At 36.8% G+C, this 17,483-nt stretch overlaps 1 protein-coding gene across 2 annotated transcripts in view; it reads right to left on the bottom strand.

Moving 5' to 3' along the window:
* The window catches only part of LOC136033575 (hemicentin-2-like), a 172,518-nt gene that overhangs the window by 36,475 nt on the left and 118,560 nt on the right, over positions 1 to 17,483 (bottom strand). For both annotated transcript variants that reach the window (XM_065714334.1, XM_065714333.1), the window contains exon 8: positions 1,616 to 1,746. In XM_065714334.1, the coding sequence (XP_065570406.1) occupies positions 1,616 to 1,746 (131 nt within the window). The remainder of the gene's footprint in view (positions 1 to 1,615; positions 1,747 to 17,483) is intronic.

The raw sequence follows: 17,483 nt of genomic DNA, 5'->3' as shown, positions 1-17,483 counted from the left end.
CACTTTAAATTGTTGAAAGTGAGGTTATTTGGCAAGATTCTTGAAGGCAACGAGACGTTTCAGTCTCAGAAAGTAATGAACCATGAGTAGATTTTGTCACTAAGAAAAAATGGTGGAAAAACTTTTAAGAGTTCGCCTCATTATTGTAACTTTTCTTCTGGAAGTGAACTTTCTAAAATTGTTTGATACCATAGACTCTAACTTTTTTATTATTTTGGCAACCAGAAAAGGGGTAGCAAAGTATTTTCTGTGCTTCTTTAGAATTATTATAGGGTATATAGCAGCGTTCCCCCAGAGTATGGATTGCGACGCAGGACGAGGCTATAGAAATATTTTCCCGGGTAGCAACACGCGTTGTTACAAACTACCTCTTATAATTTTGTTTACTATCTTTCTCTCTTTTTTGCATGAGCTAGACACTAGAAGCAGAATCAAAGTTTATATTTGTAATCTCGTAGCTTTATCCCTATTTATAGCTTTAACGTTCGTGTTGCGCTGATAACAATCTGTTGAGATTTTCCCAGTATGCTTTCTGTCCATTTTTGGATATATTTTCCAACATATGTGCCCTGTCCATTTTATCGCTCGCTTTTTTTAGTTGAAATCACAGGAAAAAAACTAATGTTTATTTCACTTATGAAAATTTTCAATTATTACAAATGATGATTCTCTATTTTGACATTCGAAAACCTTAAAAAATAAAAACTTTGAAGCTTAACAGATATCGCTGTTAGAAATTGAGCTTTAATAATAAAATATTTTTGAAAAGACAATAGTATGAAAAGACAGCAAATTGTCTCAAATTTTCTGTGGTTAAAAGACAAGCGACAATGACAAACCATATATAGAAGCCTGCCGTGTGCCGAATTGTGGGGCCTAGCAATTTTTATTTCTGGAATTAGTGTCTATTACTTTATTTTTTTTTTATTTTCGCTATTTTATCTATTCTGTTAAACAGACTTTCGGTAATATATTCGAACTTTAAATGGATCTCCCAAGATGTTAAGTTACACAAATTCGTTTAACGAGAACATTTATATATATGCCCATAAAATACTAATAACAGTAATAATATTATAATCAGATGTGCCTTTCCATGACTAGCTGGTATATAAGGAGAACTTTTCTTTATAACCCAGCTTTATCATTTGCGTTAAAAATGTTCTCTAGCAAAATTAACTCACACCTTACATGCTATTATTAGAAAAAAGCCTAAAAAAGACAAAATTTAATTTTTATGCTTGATCGCCATGATCACAATGTGTAATTGCGTACAAATTAGTTAATTGGCAATATGTATTAAACCACCACTAATTTATCAAAAGAGTTATTATAAAAGCTTGTATTGAAAAAGCAATAGCTGTTGCATTTTTTATTATTATTATTTCTTTTTCAAATTAATTTATTGACAATGTTCAGTGATGGATACTCGTAAGTGAAGTTAAACGGGAGAGTTATTAAAACATTAACGCTGCCAAATTGAAGGAGGAACCCTAGCTACTTTTGTCATTAGTGTGTAATGAAAAGAGGCTGAAGAAAATTGACATATTCATTGCTCTTTCATTGAATTTTCAATGAAAGAGCAGGGGTGGAAGCCCTAGTAAATAAAACTTACGTTGTGTCTCCACTCAACTCTAAGTGGTGCTGGATTGGCAACAACATGACACTCGAAGTAGACATCATCTCCTTCTTTCAAAGATTTCCCTTCGAGGCTTTTCCCAAACGTTACAGATAGTGTCGGAGGATCTAGAGGAAAAACTATGTTAGAGCCAGAGGAAAGATTCAGGTTCATTTTAATAATAAAATAAGTTACAAAATGTCCAGAGCCCGGCTGAGAAGACAAATTCGTAATGCACGGGATGGAAAAAACTTCTTTAAATAAATACAACATCCATACTTCACTACATGCATTTCAAATAAGTGTATTTAAACAAATTCTCCCGTCAATTGCCCGGTCAACAGCACCACCCGTTGACGCGTCCAGCGAAATAAACATAAAAATAAATAAGAGATACCAAGAAAATCTTCATTAAGAGAAAATGAAAATATAAACACTAAATTAATGATAGAGCTCAACCTTAATAGTGCAAAGGAAAAAATGGTATATCCAATCATAAATTGAGAAATTACATAATTAAGACTATTAAGTTAGGAGATAAGCTAATATACCCTACCCTAATATGATGTTTTGAGTTATAGAAACCCCAAAAAGGAATTCACTTATGAACAAGAGCTAAGAGCTCATATGGCACTTGTGACGAGGCGAGAAGAGCTAAGAGCCGAGAGATCATATGGTATGACTTATTTTGACTTAAGTCTCCTGCCGGGCACTGCTCGGCGTAGAGATTGACGTCTGTCTCCTCCACCCACTTCGGTCCATGGCGAGTATTTGCTCTTCGCCCTGTCTGATGTTTGCCATCGCCAAGAACTCGGACAGGCTGTCGGACCAACGTTTCTTCAGTCGGCCGCGAGGTCGCTTCCAACCAACTTTGATAGGGTCGAAGTCATAGCTCATCTTTGCGGGTAGATGTGGTGGCATTCGAAGCAGATGCCCGAAACATCATAAGGCTCACTCGGCTGCTTGAGTCGAAAACCAAGACTGCTTTGTGAGCTGCAGAAGCTTTTCATTGCTGACGAAGTCGGACCATCGTAGGCCCTCAATCCTTCTCAGGCTCTTTGCATGAAATACGTCTATTTTCTTGAGGGTTGCAGCTGATACTTGCCATGTCTCAGCTCCGTAAAGTATCACAGAGTCGACTAGGGCGTTGAAGATCCGCAGTTTCGTTGTGCGACTGATTTTTGGTTTTCACCAGAGGTGACGATTCAGTCTACCCATGACAGAAGACGCTTTAGATAATCTTGCCTGCAGCTCGGGGAGAAGTGAGCCATTTGAAGAAATTACGGAGCCCAGGTCGGTGAAGTCTTTAACAACCTCGATGCTAGTGGTGCTGTCCAGGCTAACTGGAGAGTTAACAGCAGGAGAAGACGGGTCTATGGCCATAATTTTAGTTTTGTTCCAGTTTATATGCAGTCCTACTTTGGCAGCCTCTTCTCGCAGAATTCGGTGCGCTTCCAGCAGCTGCTCCATGGATTCCGCCAGAATGGCCAAGTCATCGGCAAAATCGACATCTGTGATGGTATGATCTCCGAATTTGAGCCCAAAGCTGAGACGTGAAGTAGTATTTGTCATAACGTAATCTACGATGACATTGAAGAGCTCTGGGGCCACTGCACATCCTTGGCGCACCCCTGTCGTGATTTGAAAGAACGGGCTGTGCCGACCATTAACTTGTACACAGCTCTCCGTCCCATGGTGCAGCGCTTTGAGAAGTCTGCAATATTTCTCGGGTAGGCCAGTCAACTTTAGAATCCGCCAAAGAGCTTTTCGATCGACTGAGTCAAATGCAGCACGGAAGTCAACGAAGGCAATAAATGCTTTCTGTCCGAACTCTGTGGTCTTCTCTACTATTTGTCAAATCGTGAAAATCTGCTCGATGGTTGAACGATCCGACATAAAACCAGCTTGCTCCGGTCGCCGGATTTTTCGAATGATGCTCCAACATCGATCCAGCAGGGCCATTGAAAACAGTTTGCCAGGGACTGACAGTAGGGTTATTACCCGGTATTTGGAGCAGTCGCTTCTCGAGCCTTTTCTCTTCCATAAGGAGATGATGACACCCTTCCGCCAATCCTCGGCAATCCTCGGGGTACCAGCAGCTTTATTATTCTTGAGTCTTTTTATTGCATGTTCAATTTCTGAGGGGCTGAAAGGCTCATCTGGAGGAACATCTTTTCCAAGTCTTTGACTGCAAGGTTGGCTGGGACTATCATTAGGAGGCGCAGACGGACCAGTATTGTTGAGGAGCGAACAGAAGTGGTCCTTCCACCGCTCAAGACAAGAACCTTCGTCTTGCAACGATTGAAATTCGTTGTTAGAGGTATGAGCTCTAACAAAATTCTATGAATCAATAGATTGGTTTAAAAAGGAAAATAAGAGGCTTAATGCCGGTCAGGATTTAAAATAAGAGCTCTGAGTCACCATGTCCTTCTGAATATCAAAATTCATTAAGATCCGATCACCCACTCGTAAGTTATAAATACACAATTTTTTCTAATTTTTCTTCTCCCTTTAGCCCCCCAGATGGTCGAATCTGGGAAAACGACTTTATCAAGTCAAATTGTGCAGCTCCCTGACACGCCTACCAATTTTCATCGTCCTAGCACGTCCAGAAGCACCAAACTCTCCAAATCATTCAACCCCTCCCCCCAACTCCCCCAAAGAGAGCGAATCCAGCACGATTCTGTCAATCACGTATCAAGGACATTTGTTTATTCTATCCACCAAGCTTCATCCCGATTCCTCCACTCCAAGTGTTTTTCCAAGATTTCCCCCTCCAACTCCCCCCAATGTCAAAAGATCTGCTCGGGATTTGAAATAAGAGCTCTGAGAAATGAATTCCTTCTAAAAATCAAATTTCATTAAGATCCGATCATCTATTCGTAAGATAAAAATACCCCAATTTTCACGTTTTCCAAGAATTCCGGTTTCCCCCTCCAACTCCCCCCAGTGTCACAGGATCTGGTCAGAATTTAAAATTAGAACTTTAAAGCACAGGATCCTTCTAAATATCAAATTTTATTAAGATCTGGTCACCCTTTCATAAGTTAAAAATACCTCAATTTTCAAAATTACCCCCCCTCCCAACTCCAATAAAGAGAGCAGATCCGATCCGGTTATGTCAGTCACGTATCTTAGACAGGTTTTTATTCTTCCCATCCAGTTTCATCCTGATCTCTCCGCTTTAAGCATTTTCTAAGATTTCCGGTCCCCTCCCCCAATGACGCTGGATCCGGTTGAGATTTAAAATAAGAGATCTGAGTCGAGGTCCTTCTAAATATGAATTTTCATGAAGATTCGATCACTCCTTCGTAAGTTAAAAATACGTCATTTTTTCTTATTTTTCAGAATTACCCCCCCCCCCCCAATAGAGCGGATCCGTTCCAATTATGTAAATCCCGTATGTAAGACTTCTGCTTATTTTTCCCACCAAGTTTCATCCCGATCCCTCCAATCTAAGCGTTTTCAATGATTTTAGGTTCCCCCACCCCAAACTTCCCCCAATGTCACCAAATCCGGTCAGGATTTAAAATGAGAGCTTTGAGACACGATATCCTTCTAAATATCAAACTTCATTGAGATCCGATCACCCGTTTGTAAGTTAAAAATACCTAATTTTTTCTAATTTTTCAGAATTAACCCCTCCCCCAACTACCCCAAAGAGAGCGGATCCGTTCCGGTTATATCAATCATGTATCTAGGACTAGTGCTTATTTTTCCCACCAAGTTTCATCCCGATCCCTCCACTCTAAGTGTTTTCCAAGTTTTAGGTTTCCCCCTCCCAACTCCCCCCCAAATGTCATCAGATCCGGTCGGGTTCAAAATAAGAGCTCTGAGCCACGATATCCTTCTAAATATCAAATTTCATTGATATCCGATCACCCGTTCGTAAGTTAAAAATACCTCATTTTTTCTATTTTTCAGAAATAAACCCCCCCCCCCAACTACCCCAAAAACAGCGGATCCATTCTGTTTATGTCAATCATGTATCTAGGACTTTTGTTTATTTTTCCCACCAAGTTTCATCCCGATCCCTCCACTCCAAGTGTTTTCCAAGTTTTAGGTTTCGTCCTCCCAACTCCCCCTCCAATGTCACCAGATCCTGTCGGGATTTAAAATAAGCTCTAAAACACGATATCCTTCTAAACATCAAATTTCATTGAGATCCAATCACCCGTTCGTAAGTTAAAAATACCTCATTTTTTCTAATTTTTCAGAATTACCCCCCCCCCCCCCCCAACTACCCCAAAGACAGCGGATCCGTTCCGGTTATGTCAGTCATGTATCTAGGACTTGTGCTTAATATTCCCACCAAGTTTCATCCCGATCCCTCAACTCTAAGTTTTTTCCAAGTTTTAGGTTTCCCCCTCCCAACCCCCCAACCCCCCAATGTCACCAGATCTGATCAGAATTTAAAATAAGAGCTCTAAGACACCGTTTCCTTCTAAATATCAAATTTCATTGAGATCCGATCACCCGTTCGTAAGTTAAAAATACCTCATTTTTTTAATTTTTCAGAATTATCCCCCCCCCCCAACCATCCCAAAGAGAGCGGATCCGTTCCGGTTATGTCAATCATGTATCTAGGACTTTTGCTTATTTTTCCCACCAAGTTTCATCCCGATCCCTCCACTCTAAGTGTTTTCCAAGATTTTAGGTTTCCCCCTCCCATATCCCCCGCAATGTCACCAGATCTGGTCAGGATTTAAAATCACAGCTCTGAGACACGATATCCTTCCAAAAATCAAATTTCATTAAGATCTGATCAACAGTTCGTAAGTAAAAAATACTTCAATTTTTCTATTTTTTCCGAATTAATCGGCCCCCCACTCCCCCCCCCCAGATGGTCAAATCGGGAAAATGACTATTTTTAATTTAATCTGGTCTGGTCCCTGATATGCCTGCCAAATTTCACCGTCCTAGTTTACCTGGAAGTGCCTAAAGTAGCAAAACCGGGACCGACAGACAGACAGACCGACAGAATTTGCGATTGCTATATGTCACTTGGTTAATACTAAGTGCCACAAAAAGGGACACTAGCAAATGAGGTTGGCCAAAATAATCAGGAAATTTGATCAATTTACGCATAATAAACACGATATGAGTGAATATTACAAGTAATAATGTAATTATAATTTAGTTAAATTATATAATGCCTCGATAATAGAATTGTAAGGGCATTAACCTTACTTATGCATGATAAAAAGCCTCACGTGACAACATCTATGAACAAATTCGTGGTTATGATTTCTAAGGAGCGTTTCTTGCTAATAGTAACGGAATTTCTATAAAAAGGGGTTTATAACAAAATATCATAGGTACCACAATAGCGCTGCCTGGGTAAAAAGTGATGCGGGCACAACGTAAAATTTCTTTTTCTTTCCAAGGCACTTCGTATAGAAGGATTTACCATAGAAACTTCGAAAGAAACTCATTCGATTGAAAACTGAGAGTTCTAGATCCTTTACTAGGAGTCAAAATTGATTAGAGGACAACCAGCTCACCCCCCTCCGCATCCATCATTTCCTCAAACACATCCAATCAAAATCTTGAGATAGATATTTTGTTCAGAATAGTATAAAGCTCCATTAATTATGTCTTTGGGAATGACAACTCCCTCACAGCTCTCAGGGTAAGGGATAGAAGTTATGCTAGTTGCTCATTATTAAAATATAAGGTTTTCATGAGACGGGTGGTCGCATAAATTTTGGAAAGGATTCGTTCAGTTGTTAATCAGAAATTCTAGTATCATTTTTAAGAGTCAAAAGTGATTGGAGGGAAACAATACACCTCCCATTTTCTTTTCCCCAAATGCATCTGATGGAAATTTTGAAGTGGCCGTTTTGTTCACAATAGTCCTAAGATCATATAGCAAGGCCTTAGGGATCGAAACAATCTCCTCTCAGCCTGGTGGTAAGGTTTGTAAGTTTTGCTCCGGGGTATGAGAGGTTTTTATAGAATGAGTGGTCGTATAAAATTTGGATGAGGCTTATTTGATTGGAAATTGGAAGCTCCCGTGCCCCTTTTAAGAGGTAAAAATGATTGGTGGGCAAGTGAACCTCCTTCGAAGCCCAATAGTTTTCCGAATAAATCAAATCAAAATTTTGAAAATAGTCATTTTGTTCAGAATAGTTGAATGGTCCAGCAACTACGTCTCTAAGGATGTTTTGTTAGTCAATCCCCTACAGCTCTGCAATTTGTCCATTATGCTTTAAAACTAAATCTTGCTTTGAAACTAAATCAAAAGGCACTGTATGTATGCTGGTTGAAAGTAAAAATCTCATGAATATCCAAGAACGATTGAAGGGATTAAGTTGAAACTTTCGGAGCTACTACTTTTATTACTTCTACTCTTACGATTTAGCTAAATAAGAAAAGTATAAGTCTATCGATGTGGTTAAAGACCCTAGACATAATTTAGAAGTTTTAATTTTTAGTTTAACACTGAAGAGTTACAAAACTAAATTAAACAATGCCTTTTGTGGCCTGATTTTAGGCGTATATTCTTAAAAATTGTTGAAAAAATTTGTCCAATATGCAAATTTGAAGCCAAAATGTGAATTCTTTAAATAAAAACCATATAAGATATTATTCTCTTTTTTCATGAAAAAGTTTATGTTAATTAAAAACGAACACAAATTAATTTAAAAAAAATATAATTCCTAAAATAAGTTTTCAAAAAAAAAATTGAAGAGTTCTATTAAACCAAAAATGAGCAGAAATAAAGTCAAGATACTTTCCAAGCGTAAAACTACCACAAGTCACTATCAATAAATAAATGAAACCCAAAACGAGCAGAAATTACAATAAACAACCGAGTCAAACTCAAAACTTGCAGAAATTAAGTTGAGTTTGGCTGAAAACCCTCTTGCCATTTCAAGACCAGAACGTAATTTGCACTTTACTGAAAAAAAAATTACATTTAAAAATGTTTTCACGTTTTTAACTTTGACAAATCAAAAATCATTAAGACTTTAAGGAATAAATGTCGGCATATATATATATTAAACTGTCAATCCACATTCGTTTTTTTTTCCAGTAAAGCGTTTTTTAAACTAAGTTTTAAACTAAGTTTTTTAAATCAATATATCCAAGATCAAATTGTTATTGTGAAACTAGATAATATAAACTGTATTGAATTTAACATAAAAAACAAAAAACTACGATCCTGAGAAATTTTTTCGTAATTTGAAAAAAAGGAAAAAAAACGTCCCAATAAAAGGATTGATCTTGAGAGAAAGTAAACAACGTAGGTGTATGTATGTAGCTTCAGAAATTCAAAAAGTAGATTTTTATGTTCAAACTTTCTCGTTTTCAGTAATTCTTGAGGCAATATACATAAAATATAATCTCTTATTTCCCCTCATTCCGAAAAATATTTTTGGACCAAGTCTGTAACATGAGTGCTGCAGAATAATATTTAAAGTCCGCTATAAAAAAAATGCTTTCATGTGCTTACCACCACAAAAGTGGGGGAGATGGGTGGAGGGGTATGATGATCACCGCCATGAAATTTCCCTGAGGATGGGTGATTTCTGCAAGGAGCTCAGATTGTACCACAAATTTAAAAGAAATATTTCTCGTTTCCCTTTTTTACATTTTTGAGACCTTCCTGTTTCCAAAGGGACTATTCCCCCCCCCCTAAATTCTCCATGGGAAACCCTGCTATAAAAATATGAGTTTGTATACACCCTTTTGAAAAACATGTGAATCATAGTCCTTGAAATTAACTTTGATAGTATAGACCCCCTCTCCCAAGATAAATATTTGCAAGTTGTACTTTTTAGGGATGATTACAATTTGACGCTTTGTCAATCAATTATTATGCTTGAAAATGGAAAAGGAGGTTCAAGATGGTAGGAAAGCAGCGTTGACATTCGTTACAGCACTGGATCAAACAGCTCCTACCAAGTAACTGACGTAAAGAGCGACAGTAGCCAATAGAAATTGTAATTCTGAAAAACAGAGTGTGGATTACAGTAATTGTAACAGCACAATTTGTCATCTATGATAATTATAATAAGAATTTACTAACTTTATAGCTATTCATCAAAAGCAACAGCAAGGAACAAAAATGAAGATTTGCATAGCTTGAGAAACAGATGTTAAACACCCCCAAAAGGATTGGAATCTTGTTGGTAATCATTAAATAAAACCCAAGATGTATAAGGACACTAATGGCACTATCTACATAATTCGAAGTTTCTTATTTTTTTTTTCAGCGAAGAATGGTCAAGCTCCCGTGTCTGTTTTTTCCCTCATGGGTGATATCATCAAAGTAATTATCGTAGATAATTAAAATAGTGATTCGAATCGGAATTAAAGATCCCTTTTTAGTGTCTTTTTTTTAGTGACAAAAGAGATCCCTTTATGGAATAAATAAAAAAAAAAACTATTTTTTTTTAGCTGAAAGTAAGGAGCGACATTAAAACTTAAAACGAGCAGAAATTACTCTGTATATGAAATGGGTTGTCCCCTCCGCAATCCCTCGCTCTTTGCGCTAAAGTTTTTAATTGTATTAAAAAGTAGAATTGTGGCAAAGAGTCAAACTTTAGCGTAAAGAGCGAGGGATTGCGGAGGGGACAACCCACTTCATATACGGAGTAATTTCTGTTCGTTTTAAGTTTTAATGTCGCTCCTTACTTTCAGCTAAAAAAATTAGTTTTTTTTATTTAATTTCTGAACGTTTTTGAATTAATGCATGTTTGGTTTTGGCTCTCCGCACATAAATTATTAAAATGAAATTTATATAATAATTCTTTTTTTTGGCTAAATGGCTTTCTCTTAGTTTTGATAAGACGATTTTGAGAAATAAGGGTTGAGAAGGAGGTCTAGTTGCCCTCTAGTTTTTCGGTTACTTAAAAAGGTAACTAGAACTTTAAATTTTTAACGAACGTTTTTATTAGTAAAAAATATACGTAACTTAAGAATTAACTTACGTAACAAACTTTCATAATCTTATATTTTTATTATGTATACGAGGGGGTTTGTACCCTCGTTAATACCTTGCTTTTTACACTAAATAGTAAATTTTGTCCCAATTCTTTAAGAATGACCCCTGAATAAGGCCGTAGAATAAATAGTTGAAATTACTAAAAATACTTTAGCATAAAGAGCGAGGTATATATCTCCTCCTAAATACATTGCTCTTTATGCTAAAGTATTTTTAGAACCCCTCATATGCTCAATAATCTCTGTTTGTTTTAAGTTTAAATGCTACTCGTTCCTTTCATTTGAAAAAACGTTTTCATGTTTATTTTTCATTGTTTTCTTATAGTAATGCTAGAAAATTCTGCGCCCTTTTCATTGAATTTTTCTTCCCCCATGACAGATTACTCCAAGAAACGATCCTCCAACATAGCCCCCTCCCCTCAGCCCCACCCCCAAACAAAATAAAATCCCCCTGAAAACGTCTGTACACTTCCCAATAACCATTACTATATGTAAACACTGGTCAAAGTTTGTAACTTGCAGCCCCTCCCCCAGGGATTGTGGGGGAGTAGGTCATCCCCAAAGACATAGTTATTATGGTTTTTGACTATGCTGAACAAAATGGCTATCTCAAAATTTTGATCCGTTGACATTGGGAAAACAATGAGCGTGGGAGGGGGCCTAGATGCCCTCCAATTTTTTTGGTCACTTAAAAAGGGCACTAGAATTTTTCATTTCCGTTAGAATGAGCCCGCTTGCGACATTCTAGGACCACTTGATCGATACGATGACCCCTGGGAAAAAGAAAAAACAAAAAACAAAAAAACAAACAAATAAACCCGTGATTTGTCTTCTGGCAAAAAATACAAAATTCCACATTTTCGTAGATAGGAGCTTAAACTTCTACGGTATGGTTATCTGATACGCTGAATCTGATGGTGTCATTTTGTTAAGATTTTATGACGTTCAGGGGGTGTTTCCCCCTATTTTCTTAAATAAGGCAAATTTTCTCAGGCTCGTAACTTTTGATGGGTAAGACTAAACTTGATGAAACTTATATATTTAAAATCAGCATTAAAATGCGATCCCTTTGATGTAGCTACTGATATCAAAATTTATTTTTTTAGAGTTTTGGTAACTATTGAGCCGGGTCGCTCCTTACTATAGTTCGTTACCACGAACTGTTTGATATACTGAATCCTTGCGTTATGGCTTGTGAAACAACAATTCCGATCCGTAAGGCGCGAATTTTTTTCGGACAAATGTTCTTGGCAATATTGAAAAGTTAGCCCATTTATATATCCTCCAGATCTTGGGAGCCGTGAATGTTAGGAGTAAACCATTTGTCCAGTTCCATGCAGTCCATAAGAAACGAACCGTCATTCTCGACCATCTATTCAATAGAAATAACAGCCAATAAAAGTAACAGCAATCCATCTTTATCCAAGATTATCGAACAGTTGCACCCCATGTATTGGAGTGTTAGCAAATGGATTATTTTATTGGAGGTGCTTAAGACATTAGAGGTCCAAATTCTGGCTTAAATTTTCAAACTTGTTTTATAGGTGATTCAAATGAATAGAATGAGTATTCAGATGATTAGAGAAATAGCCTCTGACTTTCCTTCATTGCGAATATTATATCCAATATATGAATGAATACAAGAAAAAGTGTGCAGTGAGGTGCTGAGAGGTGAAAGTTATTCCCTTATAATAGATACAAATTTTGGAAATCTTTACTTATTTTTTGGAAAATGAATTTACTATATCATCTCTTTTTCTCCAAACACTGGTCTGCCGAAGAAACACTTTGGTGTAAGGAGTGAGAATTAAGGGATCGTTGGCATTTCTTACATTTAGGATAACCAGGAAATAGAATTAAAAAACAGAAAGAACATAAATAATTTTTCCTAGTGAAAATAAAGATTGACGTTAAAACTTAAAACAAATGAAAAATTTCTATATATATACGGGTGACTGGACCTTCCTAAGAAGCCGCTATTCATACTAAAATTATAATTCTTACCCTTATCAAACAGTTCGTGGTAACGAACTGTAGTAAGGAGCGACCCGGCTCAATAGTAATTAAAACTCTAAAAATGGAATTTTGATATCAATAGCTACATCAAAAGAATCGCATTTTAATGCTGATTTTAAATTCATAAGTTTCATCAAGTTCAGTCTTACCCATCAAAAGTTAAGAGCCTGCGAAAATTTGCCTTATTTAGAAAATGGGGGGAAACACCCCCTAAAAGTCATAGAATCTTACGAAAATCACACCATCAGATTCAGCGTATCAGAAACCCTATTATAGAAGTTTCAAGCTCCTATCTGCAAAAATGTGGAATTTTGTATTTTTTGCCAGAAGGCAGATCACGGATGTGTGTTTATTTGTTTGTTGTTTTTTTTTTCCCAGGGGTGATCGTATCGACCCAGTGGTCCTAGAATCTTGCGAGAGGGCTCACTCTAACGAAAATGAAAAGTTCTAGTGCCCTTTTTAAAAGACCAAAAAAATTTGAGGGCACCTAGGCCCCCTCCCACGCTAATTATTTTCCCAAAGTCAACGGATCAAAATCCTGAGATAGCCATTTTATTCAGCGTAGTCGAAAAACCTTATAACTATGTCTTTGGGGACGACTTACTCCCCCACAGTCCCCGTGGGAGGGGCTACAAGTTACAAACTTTGACCAGTGCTTACATATAGTAATGGTTATTGGGAAGTGTAAAGACATTTTCAGGGGGATTTTTTGGTTGGGGGAGGAGTTTACAAGAGAGGGATATGTTGGGGGAACTTTACATCGAGGAATTTGTCATGGGGGAAGAAAATTTCCATGAAGGGAGCGCAGGATTTTCTAGCATTATTTAAAAAGAACAATAAAAAAATAAATATGAAAAGTTTTTTCAACTGGAAGTAAGAAGCAGCATTAAAACTTAAAGCAAGCAGAAATTATTACGCATATGAGGGGCTCACCTCCTCCTAATACCTCGCTCTTTACGCAAAAGTATTTTTAGTGATTTCACTATTTATTCTACGGTTTTTGTGATTCGGGGGTCATTCTTAAGGAATTGGGACAAAATTTAAGCTTTAGTGTAAAGAGTGAGGCATTGACAAGGGGGCAAACCCCCTCATATACGTAGTAAAAACATACGAATTTAGAAGTTCGTTACTTAAGTTAATTCGTAAGTTACGTATATTTTTACAAATAAAAACGTTCGTAAAAAATTAAAAGTTCTGGTTGCCTTTTTAAGTAACCAAACAATTGGAGGGTAACTAGGCCTCCTCCTCCGCTCCTTTTTTCTCAAAATTGTCCGATCAAAACTATGAGAAAGCCATTTAGTCAAAAAAATAAATTGATATGCAAATTTCCAAATATGCAATAGCAAAAATCAAAACATGCGTTAATTCAAAAACGTTCAGAAATTTAAAAAAAGCAATTTTTTTTAACTGAAAGTAAGGAGCGACATTAAAACTTAAAACGTACAGAAATTATTCCGTATATGAAAGGGGCTATTTCCTCCTCAACACCCCGCTCTTCACGCTAAAGTTTTTTACTGTTTTAAAAAGCAGAGTTGAGAGAAAGAGTCAAAAATTAGCGTAAAGAGCGGGGCGTTGATGAAGAAGCAGCCCCTTTCATATACGAAGTAATTTCTGTTCGTTTTAAGTTTTAATGTCGCTCCTTACTTTCAGCTAAAAAAACTTGTTTTTTTTATTTAATTGCTTTAAGAGTGACAACAGATACATAGTATCAACTAAAATGATGTAAAAAGTGTTTTGTTGATTAATTTATTGACTATTTTATTGTATTACAGTAATATTTTTGCCTCTGAATTTTGGGGACATAAACTGAATATAACCTTGAATTGGATTGCGCAACACGTGAAATTGTGTACAATACTGTATGGCACTGTGAGCAATTTGCTTTAGATACTTGGGTAATATTATAACTGTTGTTCTGGACGCCAAAGTACGATGAAAGAAATAAACGTTTGCAGGTCTCCACGGTCCATCAGAACCCTCCACGAAGGTAATTGCCAATGCTATCCGTGGGCCAGCTCACTAAAAGATAACATTTTGTGTAAAGTGATTTTTGTTTTTTAGGTTTGTCTTCAGGATGCCCTTCAAACAATTTGATTAAGCCCTAACTCATACCCAAGGATTTCTGCTATGGACAGTCAAAGTCCTGCAGATCGCTAAGATAGCAAAGGCCGAGAAAGCTTCATTGCTTTCTGCTACGGATCACAAGGAAATAAGGCTCACAGAAAAAAGTTAGTTTTTGTATTAAGTTAATACAAAGGAAGCGTCGCCAAAAACGGGAAAAGGAGTAAAGCTTGCGTTTGAAGAAGCTGAAAACTCTCCCGAAACCTACAAACAAATCAAGTTGTACGCTGCATGGAAAATCAGCGAGCCAGCGAGCTCGTCATCTCCGCTGCTGGAGAAAATTGTTGCTAGCGAGGATGAGATTGGGAGAAAGCAAAAATCAATGATGGAAAAAATTACTGAGAAAGTCTTAGAAAAGTACGTGGTTAAACAACAGAAAAATGGAGATTCCTTAAAGTAATCGTGCAAGACGATAATTAGCAAAAACTTTGCCTTAATGGCCCTTGAGTTTCCACCAAAGTTTCAAAGCATATTAAAGTCATCCAAAAATCCGAAAGTAGAAATTCAAGATTTGGAAAATCGCTTGGCAAATATGAAAAGTAGAATAGATGATTTTGATCAAGAAAAGCTCCTAGATACCCTAGTTTTCAACGGTAGGAAGCAGTTACTTGGTGAAGATTTGAAAGCAACAACTATGAATATCATAACACAGATAATGGAAGTCACCCGTATTGTCTCAAAATGTCATTTAGAGTATTTAACGAGTATTTAGAGCATTTAGTGTATTAGAGTATTAGAGCATTTAGAGTATTAACAATTAAACAATTCTACTGCACAAGGCCAAAGAGATGTTCCACCGGTGACTATGAAATTGAAAAACAGCGAAATGGCAAGGAAATTTTTCAAGAGCAAAGCAAAACTTGCTAAGTCGGGTATTTTTGTGACTGAGGCCCTAAAGAAACCCCGTACGGACATTCTGAATACGGTGAAGGGGTAGTTTTGGAGTGCGGTCTCTCTTTCCATTTATTATTCTTACTATTGTTTATCTGTTCTGAGAGCTCAGCTGTGCTTTTTTTTTTAATCTTTTTTAATTTTCTTTGCACAGTAAGAGCTATAAAGTGTTTATAAGATATGAATATGTGTGATTCACCAATCGATATAACATTGAGATTGAGCCGGTTGGAAAGTTTCCCGTATGACATTGATAGTTATTTACTTTTTTATTTGGCGAATAAAGAGTCTACAGTGGGTTACAAACCTTTGCAGTTTAGTAAATATTGTGATTTCTTGTATCTTGGGACTATACAAAATGCTGTGTTTAATTGCGTCGTAAGAGGATTTCACAGAAGATTCCAACAGTCTTTTAATGATGGTTCAGAGGTCACAGCAAAAGTTTTGTGCATGGGTGATTTAATTTTGATCTTTTATCTACATGTGGTTTTGATTTACATTTTTTATGGTTTCTAATGATCTTTTTCCCATTGTAATAATTCCTAATAGGATCACAGATCACTCTACTATACCTGATTGACAATGTGTTTGTCTCTTCAAAGTACATCCGAAAGGCCTTTTCTAATACTGTAGTGAATTGGACATCAGATCAATTTCCATTGGTATTAAGTTTAGATTTACAAGTGTCATGCCAGAAAAAACAAAATAATATTTTTCGAAAGACTCAGCCTGAAAACGTTCGGAAGTTTAAAGAAGAAATAAGTACAACAACTTTTGAATTTTTCTTTAGCCAGGAACACCCTTGTGAAGCTTTTGAGCAATTTAGTAGCATCATAATTACTGCATATGATAGAACTCGTCCGCTGAAGACACCTAGACACTGACCAAATGTGCCAAGAAAACCATGGGCTGATGAAGAGCAAGATAACTTATTTTGAACAGCGTGACAGTGCGTTTCAAGATTATCTGAGATCTTCAAAGGAGGAAGACTGTGCTCATTTTAAACAGATTCGGAATATGGCAAACTCACTGAAAAGAAAAAAAGGAAACAGCATTACTCGGCCTTTTTTGAGGAAAATAAACCAGATCCAAAAAGAACTTGGAAATTTATCAATGAACTGGTTAGCGAGCCTCGGAGAGCTCAAGACGCACGAATTAAAATCGAAGAAGTGGCTGTAGAAGATAGACAAGAGATATTTGACAAGTTTGGCTATTATTTTACTAGCATTGGAACGAAGATGCAAGTGGAAACTGGAAATACCAGGTTCTTGTGAACGGCAGCTCGTTTGTTGATGAGCAGGGCGAGGGAGTGGAGATTGAATTTCGTCCCTTTGATTCAGCTGAATTAACAAAGATCATCAGCCTGTTTGGATCCAACAGAGCTGGGCTGGATGGTGTTGATACGAAGACTATTCGATCACTTGTGGTGTATATTCTTCCTATGCTAACACACCTAACAGATTTATCAATGGAGAAGGGAGTATTTCATAAATTATTGAAAGCAGCAAAGATTTTCCCTCTCTAAGGGGGCACTTAAATGAATATATCGAACTGGAGCCCTATTTCTATTTTGCCAGTATTTCTGGAATCTTATGAAAAAGTTATTTATGGAAGAGTATTTGATCACCTCACGAGCCTGCATGCATTGTATGATGACCCGTTCGGATTCCAAAAGGGTCATTTTACTTCGCATGCTGTACAGTATCTCTTAGAAATATTAATTTAGCTTTGGAAAAGGGTGAGTATTGCATTAGTAGTTTTATAAATTAAAAAAAGCGATTGATATAGTTCATTTCAGTATTTTCTTTGATAGATTAAGAAATTTGGGTGTAAAAGAGAGATGTTTGGATTGGTTTAGTTCATACTTAAATGATTGGTTAGCGAG

The sequence above is a fragment of the Artemia franciscana genome, chromosome 12 (assembly GCF_032884065.1).
Source record: "Artemia franciscana chromosome 12, ASM3288406v1, whole genome shotgun sequence".
Lineage (NCBI taxonomy): Eukaryota > Metazoa > Arthropoda > Branchiopoda > Anostraca > Artemiidae > Artemia > Artemia franciscana.
Note: the sequence above shows the minus strand (reverse complement) of the source record. Positions and strands in the feature narration are given on the sequence as shown.